The 18270-nt window shown below is 63.1% G+C and overlaps 6 protein-coding genes across 6 annotated transcripts; 3 read left to right on the forward strand and 3 right to left on the reverse strand.

Moving 5' to 3' along the window:
• Positions 1–161: 161 nt before the first annotated feature.
• Positions 162–3687, reverse strand: ada1 (AMP deaminase). The gene is made up of 6 exons (XM_062768762.1): positions 3013–3687; positions 2817–2865; positions 1561–2753; positions 1272–1520; positions 778–1235; positions 162–585 (listed from the first exon to the last, which is right to left on the reverse strand). Exons 1-6 carry the CDS (start codon positions 3542–3544, stop codon positions 262–264), a joined length of 2805 nt encoding a protein of 934 aa, XP_062624746.1. The 5' UTR covers positions 3545–3687; the 3' UTR covers positions 162–261.
• A 504-nt stretch (positions 3688–4191) lies between these two features.
• Positions 4192–7736, forward strand: LOC62_02G002254 (uncharacterized protein). The gene is made up of 2 exons (XM_062768763.1): positions 4192–5467; positions 5519–7736. Exons 1-2 carry the CDS (start codon positions 4997–4999, stop codon positions 7541–7543), a joined length of 2496 nt encoding a protein of 831 aa, XP_062624747.1. The 5' UTR covers positions 4192–4996; the 3' UTR covers positions 7544–7736.
• Positions 7737–8388: 652 nt separating this feature from the next.
• LOC62_02G002255 (uncharacterized protein) lies at positions 8389–8654 on the forward strand (the record flags this gene model as incomplete). The annotated part of the gene is made up of 2 exons (XM_062768764.1): positions 8389–8509; positions 8587–8654. 2 exons carry the CDS (start codon positions 8389–8391, stop codon positions 8652–8654), a joined length of 189 nt encoding a protein of 62 aa, XP_062624748.1.
• Positions 8655–9910: 1256 nt separating this feature from the next.
• On the forward strand, positions 9911–11185 carry LOC62_02G002256 (uncharacterized protein; the record flags this gene model as incomplete). The annotated part of the gene is made up of 1 exon (XM_062768765.1): positions 9911–11185. One exon carries the CDS (start codon positions 9911–9913, stop codon positions 11183–11185), a length of 1275 nt encoding a protein of 424 aa, XP_062624749.1.
• A 500-nt stretch (positions 11186–11685) lies between these two features.
• spn4 (Septin spn4) lies at positions 11686–13594 on the reverse strand. The gene is made up of 6 exons (XM_062768766.1): positions 13440–13594; positions 13201–13250; positions 13060–13141; positions 12721–12987; positions 12106–12679; positions 11686–12051 (listed from the first exon to the last, which is right to left on the reverse strand). The coding sequence occupies exons 1-6, from the start codon at positions 13463–13465 to the stop codon at positions 11926–11928; spliced, it is 1125 nt and encodes a 374-aa protein (XP_062624750.1). The 5' UTR covers positions 13466–13594; the 3' UTR covers positions 11686–11925.
• Positions 13595–13949: 355 nt separating this feature from the next.
• ECM16 (putative ATP-dependent RNA helicase DHR1) lies at positions 13950–18053 on the reverse strand (the record flags this gene model as incomplete). Its single annotated transcript, XM_062768767.1, has 5 exons — positions 17840–18053; positions 17421–17801; positions 15516–17382; positions 14652–15481; positions 13950–14609 (listed from the first exon to the last, which is right to left on the reverse strand). The coding sequence occupies exons 1-5, from the start codon at positions 18026–18028 to the stop codon at positions 13950–13952; spliced, it is 3927 nt and encodes a 1308-aa protein (XP_062624751.1). The 5' UTR covers positions 18029–18053.
• Positions 18054–18270: the final 217 nt, after the last annotated feature.

Genomic DNA, 18270 nt, shown 5'->3' on the forward strand with positions numbered 1-18270 from the left:
ATGATGAGGCCTTGTTGTTGACGTGGTGCCCGGGTTGCTCATGGCGACAATGGACGGTAATCTCTCAGGGCCGAGGCGTGGCGCTCGCGTGTGGCGGGGCGACTCCATCCCACCAGGCCAGCACCAGCCGCAACGATCCACAAGATACAATATACATGCACGTGCTACTCTACAATGCAATGACCAAACAGCAGGCATACCTCGCACGCGACAGGCATACCTTCTACGACTAGATGCTACGGAATATCCACACCACACGACTTACGCCGCCGCGCCGTTCGCGCCCGCCTCCTCCTCCTCGGTAAACGCCATGCTCGTCGACTTGGACAGCGCAGGCGAGCGCTGCAGGTTGGAGATGCTCTTGCGGCGGCGCGTCTCGAGAACCGAAGCACCGCCAACCAACGTCGGCTGGTTGTAACGCTTCGTCTGGGACATGGCGGCGGCGGCAACGTCCGAAGGGCTCACACCCGCGCTCTTCATCGGCATTGGGGTCGCGCTAGGTGTGTGCGTGCCGTGCTGGATGAGCGTGAGCTCCTCCAGGAGCGTGGCGTGGCGGTATGCCATGCGGATGTTGGGGACATTGGTCTGCGGGGTGGTCAGTTGGTGTCACGGTGTCACGAGCAAGGCGTTGGTGTCACGAGCAATGCGTTGGTGTCACGAGCAATGCGTTGGTGTGACGAGTAATGAATGTGTTGGTGTCACGAGCAATTCGTTGGTGTCACGAGCAATGTGTTGCCAGTTACACGGTCGCCGCTTCGCGGCTCCCACGACACTCACCTTGTGGATGTCATTACCCGCCGAACCAGGCAAGTACCACTTGTTCCCAATCCAGTGCTTCTTCACCTGCATCTCCCAGCCCGACTGCACAACCGAATTACGCGCCAACTCGCACATGTCCGCCGGCGTCAGCTTGTAGATCTGCGCCGCACACGAGTACTCCTCGAGCAGGTGTTGCGCAGTAAAGTGGAACTGGAGCGGGTCGTCTGTCGACAGCGAGACATTCATGCCGACCTTGAAGAAGTCCTTGAAGGGGTTGCGCTCGTACGTGAGAAAGAGCGCATTGTTGGACAGCGGGCTCATGGCCAGGCCTATCTGCTTCAGGTAGAAGAGGTACTGCAGCGCTGGCACCTTGCGGAGCAGGATACCGTGCGAGATCGAGTGCGCCGTGAGGAAGGCAGATGACAAGTGGTCCGGGTCACCAGCCTCACCACAGTGCGGGCGAAGAACAAGCGTGTCTTAACGTCAGCCCACGACCTTGGGCCTCAACTCACTGAAACCACGCTCCTTGCGCCAGCTGTTCAACGACGTCAGGTTGGCGTACATGTAGTAGATCCAGTACGAGTACGGCGGGCTTTGGTTCGTGTCCCACATCTTGGCCGTCGGGAACTTGCGGTACAGGCGTCGCTCGGGCTTCGACTCGTCGTCGACCGAGTCGAAGCCGACCACACGTTGGAGGAAGACGTGGAGCTCGGGGTGCGACGACGGGTCTGCCGTGACCTCGAACAGGGGCTGGAACACGTCTGCAGCATTAGCACGGCGCCACATACACTCCCGACTTACTCCTTACAATGTCCTCAAAGTTGTTCACGAGGCCCGATCCCTTGTACACGTCATACAACCGCGGGATCTGGATCAGCCAACGGACATTGTGCGACACGAGCTTGTTGTTGACAACCCATTTGGCGAGCTTGTCCCACTCATTGACGTTGCGGCCGTAAATGGACAGACGCCACTCCGAGTTCTGGTACTTGCTCTGCTCGAGATCCGAGATGAGCTCCTTGGTGAGCTCGGCGAGGTACTTTCCCTTGAGGAGGTTGTCCGTCTTGAGGAAGATTTCACGAAGACGCGACGAGCCCGTGGGGTTGTAACGATTGTTGAAGCGGTCAAAGCGGTGGAACTCTTGGTGCGCGTGCATGTCGAGCGTGTCGATCGACAGGTCGTACGCCGTGAGGTTGAGCGACTCGAACACCTCCTTGAGGGTCAGGTCCTTGCCGTCACGGTGGATGACAATCTCATCAGGCGCCTTGCGCAGCTTGCTCTTGATAAAACGCAGCAGGTGCTTCTGGTTCATGCTCGCAGAGTGGTGGATATGAGTGTCGACCTTGCGCACGTTGTAAAAGTCACGGTGCGGGACGGCCTTCATGTCGGCCAGCTCCTGGTACTCGTTGAGCAAAGTGTACAAGGTCCACTTGGACGCGAGGTACTTGAGGCGGCGGAACGCAAACGACTTGGCCGGGCCGTCCGAGCACACGCCGAGGAGGTAGTCGAGGTCAGAGTAGTACTCCTTGAGCCTGGGCGCGGCCCAGATGGGCTTGGCGTTCTCGCCGTCCTTGGCCACGTCGTTGGCATCAAACACCTGGTACACGCCCTCATCGTTGAAGCCAAAGCTGCGGCGCTTGCCCTCGGGCTCGGGGCCGGGCACGTCCTTGGGGTCAAAGACAAACTCGAGGGCCTCGACGTCTTCGCCGCCGTTCTGTCCCTCCGAGGCCATGGGGTCGACCGGCTTGCCCTGGGCGTGCGACCACTTCCAGTGCGGAGGCGGGGGCGGAGGGTTCATCTTCCAAGGCTGGCCGTCGGCAGCGGCCTCGCACTGGTGGACGCTCGCGCTCGGCTTGAGACCGCCGACATCGCCGGCACCCTCTTGCGCAAAGCCCTGGAACGTGCCGTCGTAGTCGCGCGGGTTGTCACCCAAACGCTGGTTTGAAAGCATCATGTACTTGTCACGGAGGGCCAAGCACTTTGAGAAGTTGTCGCTGGGGCGTGGTGTCAGTGGCGGCGCCGCTGGCGGTGGCGCGATTGCGCCAACCGTGACTCACTAGAGCGCCTCGAGCTCGCTCCCGATTCCCGACTCTGCAAATGCCCTGACTGCGATGGGGTCAGTATGTGGTCGTCATGCGTGATGGAATGCGGTGCGATGCAACGGCGACGACAACGTCGCCATCATTGATGGACGCGCGCCGCGCGCGCTCAGTCCCACACGCGCCGGCGGCATCGGCGGCGCCGGTGACTCACCCGTGTCAACGGTCTGGGTCTTGCCCTCTTCCTTCTTCTCGTCGGCCCGCAGCGCGGCCATGGGGTGGACAATGTCATTCATGTTGCTGATTTGGCGCTCGCGCTTCTCCTCGGCGAGGCTGAGGCGCTCGTCGCGATCGCCCTCCTGGCGGTGCACGCTGGCGAGGAGGGGGTCGAGATCGCCGCCCTCAGGGCCGGAGGGCGACTCCATCGTCGACGGCTCGACAAAGCCCGCGCCCCGCGCCTGAAGGACGTCGGTGTACGCCTCCTCGATTGCCTGGTCGAGCTCGAGCGAGTGGTGAAAGTTTGCCAGCGCGTCCTTCCCCGCCTGGGGCGAGGTGGACACGCTCGAGGGACGCCCGCCGACGAGACGCGTCGAGAGCCAGTACTCGTCCGACTTGAGCAGTCGGCGCTCTTCGTGGAAGGAGAATGACGGCGACGCGCGCGACTCGGGAGGCGACGGGTCGGGGGAGAGGTCGCGCGGCGTTGGCGTGTCCACCGGGCGGGAGGGGTGCTCGCGCTCGTTGGACATGGCGCGGGGTGATGGTGAGATGGACTTGAGGGTGGGTAGGGGAAGTGATGAGTGGCGACGTAGCACGAGTTATGCTACTCCCTTTTGTACTCTGTCAAAGTCAAAGTGAGTGTGCACCTTCGAGTCGCAATTGTTGTCCCGGTTGCGGGGAGTGAGACAACGTTTGTGCAGGATTGCTATCTCCATCGTCGCTTGCGGCGCTCGCATCACCCTTCAACCCTGGCCAGGCAGGACGCAAGGTGGGGAAGTGGAGGTGGGAAATCACGTGTCTCAGCCATTGCCGACAGCCTCGGGGTTGCGCTTATCGACTGGGGCTGTGATACTGAATCCACGTGGCTAATGACGTGTAGTAGTCATTGTTATTCTTGTATTCCGTAGTCTGGGTGGCGGTGCTTTTTGGCCGCCTCACAGGTTGTCAGGGACAGCCTGCAAGTGTGTGTGAAGGTCTGTGCGTCGTCGCAAAAGGCCCGTGCGTGCCCCCTTCCGCCCCCGCGCTGCCCGCGCGCCCCGACGCGTTCAGGGACGCCACCTGCCCCCCCTGTTCTTCACGTCCCACGTCGTCGCTCGTCGCGTTCTCGACCACCACTGCAGTGCCAGTGCTGTTACACCCTGGCAAAGTCAGTTCCACTATGCACAGTTCTCTGTCTCTTTCGTCGTCGTCCTTTCAGAAATAGCAATATCCACTTTATTGCTGGCCTCGCGACACTGGCCGACACTCTTGACTTTGATCTCTTCTTGCACAGATCTGTGCACTGCATAGCTTGTTCTTTACTCTCTCTCTCTGTCTCTTGTATCCCCTCCCATCACACACACTCCCTTCCCCTCTCCCTCCTTTCTTTCCGCCGCTTCCCGGCCGGCACTCCCCGTCGACATCATGTCCAACGCCAGATACCAGCAGGCGCCTTACCAGGACTCGCACTCGCCCGACCCCCACTACGGTGGCGGAGGCAACAAGCCTTACCAGGACTATGACAATGGAGGTACTGGTTACCGATCAAACGAGTGTGAGTAGGAGAAGGCCAGCAAAGAAGTCGTCAGGTCGAGACGGGAGGGGAAAGTGCGTTTGGCCTTGGTTTTTAGGCGGCTACGGGCGGGCATGGGGTGTGAGGAGGGTGGCAAGGAACGCGTACGGCTTGGCGACAGGGGCGAGACACGCACACACACTGACACGCTACTCTGCTTTGCCGCGGCACTTGTTTGCGCGACAACGACCAATCTGCCCGCCGCACCGCCCTCCTCGACCACTGGCTGCTACCCTGGCTTCTCACAAACCCACACTACACACACACACCACTCCTTCAATCACTCCTCACTCCGCTCACCCCCCTTCCTTCCCTTCCCTCGTCACCGCCGCAACGCACATACTCGTGCACCCCTCACTCTTTCCATTTCGACACTCTACTCTTTTCGACCGTCCTTCTCTCTCACCTCCTCCCACCCCCACCCGCCACCATGTCGCGCGCCGACGACGCCTCTGGCGACTCCATCCTTCCCCAACACAAAGACCCCATGTCTAACAGAAACCCCTACGCTGCGACCTCGTCTGAGCCCCGCTACGAGAAGCCCAAGAAGTCGCGCAAGGGCCTCTGGATCCTCCTCGGTCTCCTCCTCGCCGTCGTCATCATTGTCGGCGCCGTTCTTGGCGGTGTTCTTGGCTCGCGCGCCTCCAAGAGGAATGGCGACAACAGCAACGGCCACGACAACTCGAATGGTAGCGGCAGCAACGGCGGCGGCAGCTCGGGCGGCGCCCACGGTACCAACTTCCCCACTGGCACCAAGGGCGCTGCGTCGGGCAACACTGGCCTCCCCTCGCTCGCCTTCCTTGGCACCAACCGTGCTGTTGAGACCCAGACCGGTGCCAACGGCCAGGTCTACCTTCCCATCGCCACCGACACGTACATGAACCCGGGCTACGCCACTGGTGTGAGTAGCAAAATCGTTTTGTTTATTGGCGGCCGGAACTGACCGCGCCAGACCTTCACCTCGGGCCTCGCTGCTCCTACCCACGTTGCCTCGCCTGGCACCAACGGTGCCTGGCCTGCCGACAACTTCCAGGCTTCCAAGTCTTCGATTCGCCCTCACCCCCGTATCATTGCGCCCCAGTACAAGTGGGACGCTCTTAAGAACGGGCTGATTGCTGGCGACCCCTACCTCTCGTTCTGGAACGCCACTATTGTCGCCAACGCAACCAAGTTACTCGGCGGCGCCACTGTCGCCTACGAGGTTGACGGTGGCCTTGATGGATCGGGTATCCTCGACGTTGCTCGTGAGATCAAGCTCAGGATCAAGAACCTCGGCTACGCGTGGAAGATTACTGGCAACACCGCCTTCGTTGACCAGGCTTGGGCCGAGCTCAACAATGCTGCCACTGGCGCCAACTTTGGCGCCAACGACAACACTCGCTGGAACCCCCAGGGTCACTTCCTCGACACTGCCGAGATGACCTCTGCCTTTGCGATTGGCTACGACTGGATGTTTGACGCCTGGACCGATGCCCAGAAGACGACCATCCGTACTGCCATCCTCAACAACGGTCTCCAGTGGGGTCTCAACGCCCTCACCCAGTCGGTAGGCTACAACTGGTGGACTGGTGTCGCCCCCGGCAAAGGCAACACCCTTATCGACGGCAACTGGAACTGTGTCTGTAACGGTGGTCTCATCCTTGGCGCTCTTGCTATCGTTGACGAGGACTCGTCCAACACTGCCTCGCAGATCCTCAGCCTGGCTCCTGCCTCTTCGCAGGCCAACTGCTTCCAGGGTGCCTACAACGACGGCACTTGGGCCGAGACTGCCAACTACTGGTACTTTGCCACCACCGGTGCCGCCGAGATGGTTTCGGCTCTTACCACTGCCTACGGTGACGACGGTGGCCTGGCCAACTCCAACCCTGGATGGTCGCTCACCTCGCTCTTCCACATCTACGTCACTGGCATGACCTCGCTCTTCAACTATGGTGACCACGGACCCAACAAGTTCTCGACGACTGCCAACTCGCTTCTCCTCTGGGGCTCCCTCTTCAGCCGTCCCCTCTACACCCTCTTCCAGCGTGACCGCTACGACGCGTCTGAGCCCTTCTCGATGTTCTGGTACGACCCCACCGTCGAGGGTGCTTGGTGGAACGGCCTCGCGATTGACGCCAACTTCAACGACACGCGTGGTGCCTGGGCTACTGCTCGTACCTCTTGGACCGACAACTCGGGTGCTTTCTGGGCCATCAAGTCGAGCGAGCTCCTCAACCACCAGACTCACGGTGACCTCGACTGCGGTGACTTTGTCATCGACGCTCTTGGACAGCGCTGGGCAGGCGAGTTTGGCTCTGGCCAGTACCTCTCGCCCAACTACTTCTCCAACGAGACGCAGACTTCGGAGCGCTGGTCGTACTACCGCAAGCGCACCGAGGGCCAGAACACGATCCTGCTCAACTATTCCAACCAGCTCGTCTCCGCCAAGCCCGTCAACACGTTCGGTTCCACTGGCACCACGCAGGGTGCTGCCCCCAGCCTCGAAATCCAGCAGAGCGACTCTGCCTTCTTTGTTACCGACATGTCGTCTGCCTACCCTTCGAGCGCCAAGCGTGGTATCCGCTTCGTCAATGGCCGCAAGCAGATCCTCCTTCAGGACGAGATTGCCGCGCCTACTGGCCAGGATGTCATGTGGCGCATGCACACCAACGCCACTGTCACTGTCAGCGGCGACGGCACCTCTGCTAGCCTTGCCCTTGGTGGCCAGACCCTTGTGGCCAACATTGTCCAGGCTCAGCCCGCCGGCCTCAAGTTCTCTACCCAGAAGGCGACTCCCCTGTCGCAGGACTCGCCTGCCGGTATTGTCGACCCCGTTCCGGCTCCTGGCAACGACCCCGTCACTGTGCTTGTGATTGACAACACTGGCGGTGGTCAGACCAACATCCAGGTGCTGTTCACTCCCCAGTGGCCTGGTGAGCAGCTTGGCACGAGTGTCAACAATGTCGCCCTGGACCAGTGGAACCTGGGCAGTCACTAAGGAGTGCGGCAATGTTGTTACTTTTATGTACTAGCCCAAATCTGCTTTCCAGCCCTGTGGAAGCAGCCTGACGTCCTCATAGCCACGATCCTTTAGCACGACCCCCTCACCACCCTCCTCCTACCCTGTTTGAGATTTATACTCTCTTCGCCCACCCTTTTTCGCTTCGCTGCATGCATGGACAATTGGAGAGTTAGCGTGGGCGTGGGCAGTCACCGGTATCCTGTGGCCTGTGGATAGGAACCGTGTGTCGTTGTTTGTTTGGGTGCATGGTTGTGCCGTGTTGGCCGTGTTGGGTGCGCGTGGCAAGGTTCGAGGCCTTTGTGGGTTGTGACGGTTTCAGGACAATTTGTAGGGGGAAATGTCACAGATGGAGCCGAGGGAGTTTGCAGCACGACGTGTTGGTGGCAGACGCCGGGCCACGAGCTGGGGGTTGTCACGATGCCGTTGGTGTTGGGACAACTCTGGCGCCACACGCGAGAGCGCGCGCCGCTGCAGCCGCCGCCGCCGCCGCCGCCACCAGCGGCACGACGAGCCGAGCGTCAGCAACAAGATTCCACAGAGGGAGTGCACGAGCCGGCTGGGCTGTTGGAGCTAGGTAGAGTTTGGCAGGTGGGTGGTTGTGTGTGGCTGCCTGCTGCTGCCGCGTGCGCGAAGGCACTGCTGCCTGCTGCTCGCTGCTGCCCACCACTGCAGCTCGCCGTCACGACCCACCCATCAGCAGCGGTCCGTGCTCATCTCGACAATGTACATTTCTTCTCCAAAGACACACCACCCCATGGCCCGCACGACCGGCGGCAGCGGCGAGGACAGCGACAGCGACGCCTAGACGACCGACGCACGACATGTACGGCAGCGACGAGTTTGGCGGGGGGTTCGGCAGCGTGGGCGTCGTCGCCGCGCCGCATCCCGGACCTTCGCCGTCCTTTATGGTCTTTGACGCGCCGCGCGAGCGCGAGCGGCATGGTGAGTAGAGGTGTCGTCGTCGAGCCGAGCGTTATGGTGGTGGTGGTGACCACGCGTGGTGACTACGCACCGTCCAGCGCAAACACCGACGGAAGTGACGCACCGCCCGCTGCTGCTGCTGTTGTGGTGGTACGCGCCGGGATAAGGTTTGCGTACTACCAAGGCGCGGGAGGGCAGCCAGCGACGATGCAATGGGCCCAAGGTCCCGCTCCCGCTGCCGGCCGGCTCCTGAGGCAGGCAGGCAGGCGTCGCCGAGAGAGAGTGTTGCTGCTTGCTTGCCGGCACAAGCAAGGGCGGCTGCTGCATGCTGCATGCTGGCTGCTGCACGATCCGATCTGCCGCGGCCTGGCTGTCAGCGCCGCCCGCCCTGAGTGTGCATCGCGGGCTCGGGGCGGCGCTGCCGTTGCCCGTGTAGTGTGCGTGCGTGCGTGCGTCAAGATGATGATGGCTGCATGCTGTCTGCTGTCGTTGTCGCTGCCGTCAAGGTGGTCTCGCTGCTGCTCCCTACTCGTTCGCTCGCTTGCCCCCCCCGTCGTTTCGTCGAGGAAACGACGAAACGACCACCCCACCTCGTGGTGCTTGCTCTGCTGACTTTTGCGCTCAGCGTCGCAATCACGTCACAACACTTCGCTGCACCACCACAACACGGCGCCCAACTCGGCAACAAGCAGCAGCACCCACCACCACAACCTCGTCTGGTCACCCTCTGCACCATCATCATCATCAACAACAAACACACTCCCTCCAAACTCCCACCACTACCAGCACCACCAGCACCGCCGCCAACACTACGGCACAAGTGGTGGCGACGAGGGCCGATCACGCTCGCGCACCACATCTGAATCCCGCCGCGCATCGTCACCTAATCGATCAGCTGCTGCTGCAGCGTCGTCGTCGTCTGCTTCAGCCTCGCTCGCCCCCCACCTCCCTCACACGTCGTCGTACACCAGCGATAGCAGCAGCGTCAGCGACGAGCACCACGGCCACGGCCCCAGGCACCAGACACCACCACAACAACATCAACATCAGCGCAGAGCACCGTCCCCTCTCAAGCTTATCTCGCCGACCGTCAACAGCGGCTCAAACTCGAGCCAGGCGTCGCACACGCACACGCGCCCGACCACACCAAAGTTCACAAACCAACAGCACCAGCACCACCAGCACCAGCAGCCGTCGAGACCGTCGTCGCGCGCAAGCTCGGTCGACCTCCAGCAGCGCTCGCGCATCCCCACGCCGAACCGTCTGCGCTCAAACTCGTCGGGCGCAAACCTCCTGTCGTACAGTGACACGGAGACGCTCGCGGACCTCGACCCGCCCCCTCCGCTCCCTTCCTATCGGCCAGACTCGCGCCAGCAGCAGGCCTTTCCCCTCTTCCCAGCGTCCCCCTCGACGCCAGTCCACATGTCGAGCCTGTCGTCGTCGCACGCGCCCGAGGCACCACACCGCCTAGCGGGCGGGGGCGGCGGCGTGCCGCTCGGCTCGACGCCGCCGTCCGGCATCCCAGTCCTCAAGTCGCGCACGCGCAGCAACCCGCGCCCGCCATCGCCCGACTTTCCCGCCGGAGAGGAGAGTTTGCGGGACGCCGCGCCGCCATTTCGCGTCGACCTCGACGCTACGCTCGCCGAGATTGAGGACGAGCTCGAGGCGCGCGCCGCAGAACGGTACATGCTCGCCAAGCCCAGCCCGGCGGCCACAGCCCCAAGAACACCGTCCGCACCCACAACTCCCATCACACCACACTCTCGTTCGAGCCGGAACGGCGGCGGCGGCGCGAACGGCACAACAGGGTCCGTCAGTAACCGGCCCAAGCGGCGGATATCGCAGCAGCACCAGTCGCCCAAGGCGAGCGTGACGACACCGCTTGGCCGCTCGGCGACGCTAAATGGCCACTCGCCGGCCGGGAGCGTGGGTAGATCGACACTTAATTCGAGAAAGAGACACGGGTCGGACTCTGCAGGCGTCGCGTTGGGCACTCCCAAGACGCCGCGCACGCCAAGAGCAACAGTGTCAACGCCAAAGGTGCGCGCGTCAGTCGACACGCCGCGGTCTAATCTCGGCACGACGCCACCGGCACAGAAACACATTGGCATCGCGGCCCACTTCATCCCCCCAGAGAACAACTACACGCCGCCCAAAGGCGCCGACTGGGACGACGTCGTGCTGCCTACCGTCGCGCGCAAGACGGGCATCAGCGTCGCGAGACAGGGCGACGACGACGGCCCGAGCGGCGACGACGACCTCGCCGTCGAGTGGGACAAGGACGGCAACCCCGTCCGGTGGGAGTCGCAGGTGCGCGAGCGGCGCGAGCGCGACCCCTCCGAGCGCGGGCCAGTGTCGTACTCGTCCGACTTTGGGCCGTCGTTTGCCCGTCCCGGGCGGCGCGAGCCCGAGTCCATCGAGCTCACGCCCATCCGCGCGCCGGCGGGGCAGGCGACCGCGCTCGAGCCGTCCTCGCCCGCCCCAAATTCCCGGAGACAGAGCCGCGTGCCGTCGGCCGCCGTGTCCGCTTCCGACCAGCGCCAGCCTTCGTCGTCCCAGCAGCAGCAGCAGCAGCACCCACACCAGGCCCAGGCCGACTCGTTTGCGCCCGCCCCGTTCTCCCCGCCGCACAAGGCCAAGATGCGCCGCGACCACAGCGACGAGGTCAAGGCCGGCTGCGGCTGTGTCATCATGTAGCGTATATTTTTTTCCCTTCCCCGTGGTCCGTCGTCCGTCAGTCGTTAGTGTGCGTTGCCGAGCATGTTATACAGTACGTACACACTCTTTTGCATTGCGTTGTTATTGTGGCGGGGTGGGGTGGGGCGGGCGGCAGCGGCAGGTTGGGTGGGGTGGGGGTGGCGGGTGGGGTGGGGATGGTGGCGGGGTAAGTAAGTGGTAGCATCAGCGGCTGCTGCCTGTAGTTGTGACGGAAGGGCCGAGCCGCGGCACAATGCGAGTGAGTAGCTTGGTGCTAGGCGTCGTGCCGCCGGCGCTAGGCGTGTCTCGCCGATGCGCCGAGGCTGGTATGGCACAAGTGGACGCACCGCGGCGCTGGATGCTGGGCTGGGCCTGCCTGCCTGCACGCCACGTCTCGGAACTGATTGCAACGGGGTACAGCTAGCCGCAGCCGCCACTCGCACGCTCGCGACACGACATTCTGCACGCACGCACGCTCGCTACGCTCGCGTGCGCGCTGCTCTCTCGGTCAAGGGTATAGCATATCCGACAATAGCCACACAGCTGCACACTACACACAGCCTGGGGGGTAACGGGTAAAAGAAATACTAGCCATTAGCGCGTGCGTGGGCTGGCTTGGGCTTGCACGGCGCATTTCGTTAGAAAGAAAGGAAACTCTGCGGAGGGGAGGGAATCTGTACTACTCGATTTGCGTACTGCGTGACGGTCATGAACATTTCGAGGGCGGGGGTCGAGCCAGCCTAGCGGCGGACGGTGCCGCCTTGGCGGTGGTACGCGGCCACGTTGTCGATCTCGGCCTCGAGCGCCTTGATGGACGTGTGGGCCTGCTCGAGGTCCTTGTTGAGGCGGTCGCGCTCGGCGATGAGCTAGAAAGGCAAGTTAGCAAACGTAACCCTTGGTGCTGCCGCGCCACGACTCACGTGCTGCTCCCACTGGCGGAATCGCGACTCCTCGAGCTTGACCTGCTCGGTGAAGCGCTTGCGGAGCTGCTCCTCCTCCTCCTTGAACTTGGGGTTGTCGAGCTTCTTGACCTTTGGCTCGCCAAACTTGCGCGTCTCCATCTGCTGGAGGCGGTAGGCCTCGTAGTGCGTCTCCTCGGTCGACGTGACCAGGTCGAGCATGTAGGTGCGGATGAGGAGCGAGCGGAGCTTCTTGAAGTCGCAGTGGTCCTCGTTCTCGACCTCGGCCACACCCCACAGGTACTGGCGTCCCTTGACGACGCGTCCGTCGGGCGTGTGCACGTCGTCAATCGAGCCAATGACCGAGAACGGCATGACGGCCTGCATGAGGCGCGCGTTCTCGGACGCGGCCTCGTCCTCCGTGTCCATGGGGGGGAGGTACACCTTGATGCCCTGCGCGGCAATCACCTCGCGCACGCGCTGCTTGAACGCGAGCAGGTCCTCGGGCGTGAGCGTGTCCGCCTTGGCGATGACGGGGATGAGGTTGACGCGTGTGCCGAGCTTCTTCATGACCTCGATGTCGAGGGGCTTGAGGCTGTGTCCTTGTCAGCAACCATGTCGAACCGCTCCACTTACGCAGTGCCGGTTGGGCGGATAAAGTAAAGACACGCGTGCACGCGCAGGTCCTGCTTCTCGCGGCGGACAGGCTGCTGCTCCTGGCGCATGTAGCTCTCGTGCTGGTCGTCGATAAAGTCGACAATCGGCGCCCACGAGTCGCGGTTGTTGACATAGTCGCCAAACCCGGGCGTGTCGATCACAGTCAGCTTGATGTTGAAGCCGCGCTCCTCGAGGTCGGCCTTGAGGATCTCGACCTCGGTCGTCTTGTCGAGCTGCTTGGCGAAGCTGGAGGAAAGCGGGCGCGTTAGCGTCCGCGACTGACTGGCTGTCGTCTAGCCCGCTCGGACCCCCACTCACCGCTGGCGGTAGTTGTGCGGCGCGCAAATCTCAGTCGCGAACAGCGTGTTGATGAGGGTCGTCTTGCCGAGGCCCGACTCGCCTGCGCGCGCAGTGTCAGCACAATACTCCTCCTCGCTCTCCCCCACGCGCTGCACGCACCAACAACCATGATGGTGAAGTGCGCGCCGTGCTGGTTGACAATCTTGTGCCTCTGCGCGGGTCGTCAGTGGGTGTTCCGTGTGTGCTCCGGCTCCATCTCGCGGCGCTACACACCTGGTTGGGCAGGCTGGGGACGAATGTCAGCTCTCGTCACTGGTGGGTCGTGGTCACGACACGACGACGCGGAAGGAGGGCAGGGCACGACGCCAGCCAGCCTCCGCGCGCGCACGCCGACGTACTTTGCGATACCGATCTCTCCGGACATGGTGGGCAGGGTGTGTGTGTTCAGGTCAATGGTATACGCGGATGATGATGGCGATGGACGTGTATCGTTGTCTTTGTCGTCGTCGTTGGTCGTCGTGTCGTTGGTTGTTGGAGTTGAGTGTTGCTTGCCTCGTCGTTGCTGGCTGCTTGCTGCTAAGGTGACCCGCGGGAAGGGAGGCCAGCGTGGAGGAGGCAGCAGGAGGGAAGGTCCAAGGAGGAACGCGCAGGGCAGCGGTACACCACGCGCGGGCCACCATGCCTCAATGGCGGGATCAAATTCCTGGCCTCCCTCCAAGGGCGCGCGCGCCGCGGCCGGCACGCCAGCTAGGGGATGGCTCGAGCGCGGGTGGTGGGCGGCGGGCGGGTTGATCGCGTGTCGCGGCGCACGCGTGTCCTGAAACACACTTGGACAGCCAAATGCCACTTTGGCCCGTTTCATACAAGTACATGTCGCAATGGTACACTCTAACGGCAACTCTAGCAGCCTACTCCTCCATCACCCACCGCGTCCCCTCACGCCGCTGCTTGCGCTTGACGGGAGGCAGATCCACGCCCAGGTCGCCGAAATGCGGCACAACAATCACCTCGCGCTCGTTGCCGCTCGCGTTGAGCTTGGCCTTCGCGCCGGCGCTCTCGACCGGCCGCGAGAACGTGCACAGGTCCTTGCCGAGCACGGCGAGCCACGATGGCTGGATCTTGGTGACCCCCTTGACCCAGACCTTTGACGTGCGCACCAGCTCGGTGAAGACAATGTAGTCGGGCGGGCTGTGGTGGAAGAGCACGCTCGACGGGTGGATGTACACGGGCTCCGGGACGCCGACGGCGCGGTACGGAATGCCGCGCGTGCTGCCGTGCGCCGACGAGCCCTTCTTGAGCGCGATAGACTCGAGCACGCCCACCTGGTCGATGAAGCCCGCCGTCAGGATCTGGCGGATAACCTTGCGCTCCTTGTCCGACGGCGGCTCGAGGCGTCCCTTGGGCACCTTGGCAATGTTGGAGATCTGCGACCGCAGCTGCTGGATCTCCTGCATGGCCTTGTGCCGCAAAAAGTACTCGCTGCAGAACGCCGCCGTGGGGTTGTGCTCGTACGCGCCGATGGCGGTCAGGAGCTTGAACATGTCGCTCTCGCCCTTGCCGTTGAATGCCTGGGGTGTCAGTTGTGTTCCCAGTGGAGTAGGCCAACTCACCGACTGCCGCTTGAAGAACTTGCCGCGCAGGTCCTTGCGACGCTCCTTCTCGCGGACATCATCGCTGCGAATGTGCGCGAGCTCGGCCTCACGCTCGCCGTCGCTGCCGTCCTCTCCGAGCTCGAGCGTGTTCTCGTGGATGAAGGGGTCGCCGACGCTGAGGCCCGCCACAATGGCAATGATGTACTCGAGGCAGTCGTTCTGCGCGCCGACAACGAGCATCTTGGCGAAGCGCGGGCTGACGGGGAACGAGGCCATCGCACGGCCGAGGTCGGTGATCTGCCCGCCGGCGACGCCAGTGCGCTGCACGCCGCCCACCATGCGCGTGGCGACGGGCTTGTCGAGCGCACCGAGGTGCTGGAGCAGCTTCTCCGCCTTGGCGAGCGCGTGTCGGTCTGGCGGGGTCGGGAAGGGGAAGTTTGTCACGGCGTCAATGTTCATCGCCTTCATCTGGAGCACGACGCCCTCGATGGACATGCGCAGGATCTCGGGCTGCGAGAACTGGGCAAACTGGTCCTCGAACACTGCCGACGAGTAGAGCCGGTAGCAGTGGCCGGGGCCGGTACGGCCTGCACGACCTGCACGCTGCGCCGCCGACGCCTTGGAGATCCACGACACGGCGAAGCTCTGCACGCCCGACGCGGCGTCAAACTGGCGCTCCTTGGCCCGACCGCAGTCAACGACGTAACGCACGCCCGGGATGGTCAGCGACGTCTCGGCGACGTTGGTCGACACGATGACGAGCCGGTGGCCCTCGGGCGGCGGGTTGAACACTGCCATCTGCTGGTCCTGCGGCAGGAGCGAGTAGAGCGGGAGGACGGTCATGGGGGCTGGCGTCAGCTCGCGTTCGTATCTGCCACTCACCATCGGTTTCCTCGTCAAAGATCTGCGGCTCGTCCTCGTCGGTATCCAAGCCCTCGGGGTCGGATTCCGCCGCACCGTCATCCACTTCAGCCGCGAGATCCTTGTCCTCTCCAAGCTCCACGTCCTCAGGCTCAACAACCTCGGGCGGCAATGTCCCCTCCTCGGTCGCGGGCTTGGCCGTAGCCTTGCCCTTCGCTTTGCCGTTGGCCTTGGCATACTTCTTCTCCAGCTTGCGGCACAGCCCCATGATCTCGCTCTGGCCAGTGAGGAAGACGAGGATCGCACCAGGAGGCAGGCGCGAGTGGATCTTGCACACCTTCTTGAACGCCTCGCCGACGTAGTCAGAGTTGGTCCGCCGCGAGAAGTGCATCGTGACGGGATGCTGGCGTGCGCCGATGTGGATCACTGGCGGAGGGGTCGGGAACAGCGTCGGGTTCTGGGCAAAGTCTGACACGCGGAGCGTGGCCGACATGATAACGATGCGGAGGGGGCTCAGCTTGTCCTTGCCGTCCTCGCGCCAGCGCTTCTCACGCAGCCGAGCCACACGGGACAGAACTCCGATCAGCACGTCCGTGTTGACACCACGTTCGTGTGCTTCGTCGACCACGACGACAGAGTATCGTGACAGCAAGAAGTCGGACGCGAGCTCGCGCAGCAGCACACCGTCCGTCATGAACTTGATGGCCGTGTCCGGTGCCGTAGTGGACGAGTAACGGATCTGGTGGGCCACGACGCCCGAGTTGCGGTCAAGGCCAAGCTCGTCGCGCACACGCTCCGCGAGCGAGACGGCAGCAACACGTCGGGGCTGCGTAACGGCAATCATGCCGGGGTTGTCTGTCGTCAGCGATGCCCAGGGAAGCTTCTTACTCGAACCGGGGAAGCCAAAGCCCGCCTCGTACAGCATCTGGGGCACCTGTGTCGTCTTACCGGAACCCGTCTCACCGCAGATCACGACAACGGGGTACATGAGCACGGCCTCGACGATGCCCTGCTCCTCGGCGAGGATGGGCAGGTCCATGCGCGCCTCGGCGACCGACGGCCGGCGCTTGACCGCTGGGCGGGTGCTAGAGCCCGGCTCGCTCCCCTTCAGCAGCGAGCTGTCCGGCACGACGAGCGTCGCGCCCATCGGCCCGACAAACTCGCCGGTCTTGCCCGGCGCGGGGAAGTACGTCTTGGGCCCAGTGGGTGCCGTTGCTAGCAGGTCGGGGTGGGCCTGCTCCTTTTCGCCCATCTGCTTGAGGGCCCAGCTCTTGAAGCCTGAGGAGCGTTCCTTGGGTGCGTCGGTATCGGCGTCGGCGTCGTTATCGCTGCCATCATCCTCACTGTCGTCCTCGTCCTCGTCGTCTTCGTCCTCATCCTCGTCGCCACCCTCGCTGCTCTCCTCACCGTCACCATCACTGTCATCCTCGTCGCTGTCGTCCTCAAGTTCGCTGCTCTCCAGTTCGCTCTCGTCATCACTCTCCTCAGTAGGGCGAGAACGCGCCGGGGCGAACTTCTTCGGTCCCCGGACGACCACACGGGGCTGGAAGGCGCCGCCGTCGGCAGTCTTGAGCGCGCTGCCGACACCAGACTTGAGTGCTGAGCCTGTGGCGGGCTTGAGCGCCGAGCCAACAGAGGACTTCAATGCAGAGCCAACAGAGGGCTTGAGTGCTGAGCCGACAGTAGCCTTCAGTGCGGACCCCGTGGCGGGTTTCAGAGCCGAGCCCGTGGCCGACTTCAACGCAGACCCAGCTGCAGGCTTTGGTGACGACGGCCCCGCCTCTGGCTCTTCATCCTCAGAAACGCTGTCATTCCCCGAGTCGGACGAGTCAAAGTCCGAGCTCGAGGCCTCAGCCTTGGCTTTCCGCGCGTTCGGGTTCCAGCTCGCCTGGTCGTCAGCCCCGTCCCGTCGGCACCTAAACCCACCTTGGAGGCCTTGATGGTTCCCTTTATTCCCTTGGCCTCGGCCTTCTCCCGCGCGCGCTTCTCCGCCTTGGTCTCGAGCACGGTGGTGGCCACGCCCTCGGCCTTGGCGACCGTGTTGACGACCTCGACGCCGTCTGAATCGTCCGAGTCGTTGTCCATGTCCATATCGGCGTCGCCGCGCCGCCGCTTGAGCTTCTCCATGCTGCGCTTGACTACCCTATCCTCAACGCGCTCCTCCCGCTCCTTTGCGCTCGTCGGCTTGAGCGGGTTCTGGCCCAGACTCGCGGTAGTGAGCAGCGATCGCGATGTGTCCTTGGACGGCTGGAGCGATGCGAGCGTCTTGAGCGTCTCGTCCCTCCGCTCGAGCATGAGCTTCTTGGCCTGGACATGTTAGATTGTTCTGGTTCAGCTGTACCCACAATGTACGAGTCGACGCGCTTGCGCTTCTTTGCCGACATGGTCGGGTCGTGATGCGGCTGGGTCATCTTCTCCTCCTCTGGCTCGGCCTCGCCCTTGTTTCTGCGCTTGCGCTTCTTGTGGGCGCTGCCGCCGACAGACGACCCCCTTGCCTTTGCATTGTACCTCTGGTGTACGGGTGCAGGCGGCATCGTGCGAGTGGGTGCGGGTGTGGTATATGAGTGTAGCAGCAGTATCTCTTGGTTCAAGTGGACCTGAAATTCAAGAGATTGTTGATGGGACTGTCACGTGACTGCGATATTCACTGGCCCCGTCGATGACGCGTAGTGTCCAGTGTCATGTCCGCCCGCGCCGCCGCCGCCGCCGCCCCACCGACTGACTTCCCTGGGCGCGCATCCGCCCCGAGATTCTCAAGTTGCCAGTCTCGGCCTCT

Source organism: Vanrija pseudolonga, chromosome 2, assembly GCF_020906515.1.
Source record: "Vanrija pseudolonga chromosome 2, complete sequence".
NCBI classification, from domain to species: domain Eukaryota; kingdom Fungi; phylum Basidiomycota; class Tremellomycetes; order Trichosporonales; family Trichosporonaceae; genus Vanrija; species Vanrija pseudolonga.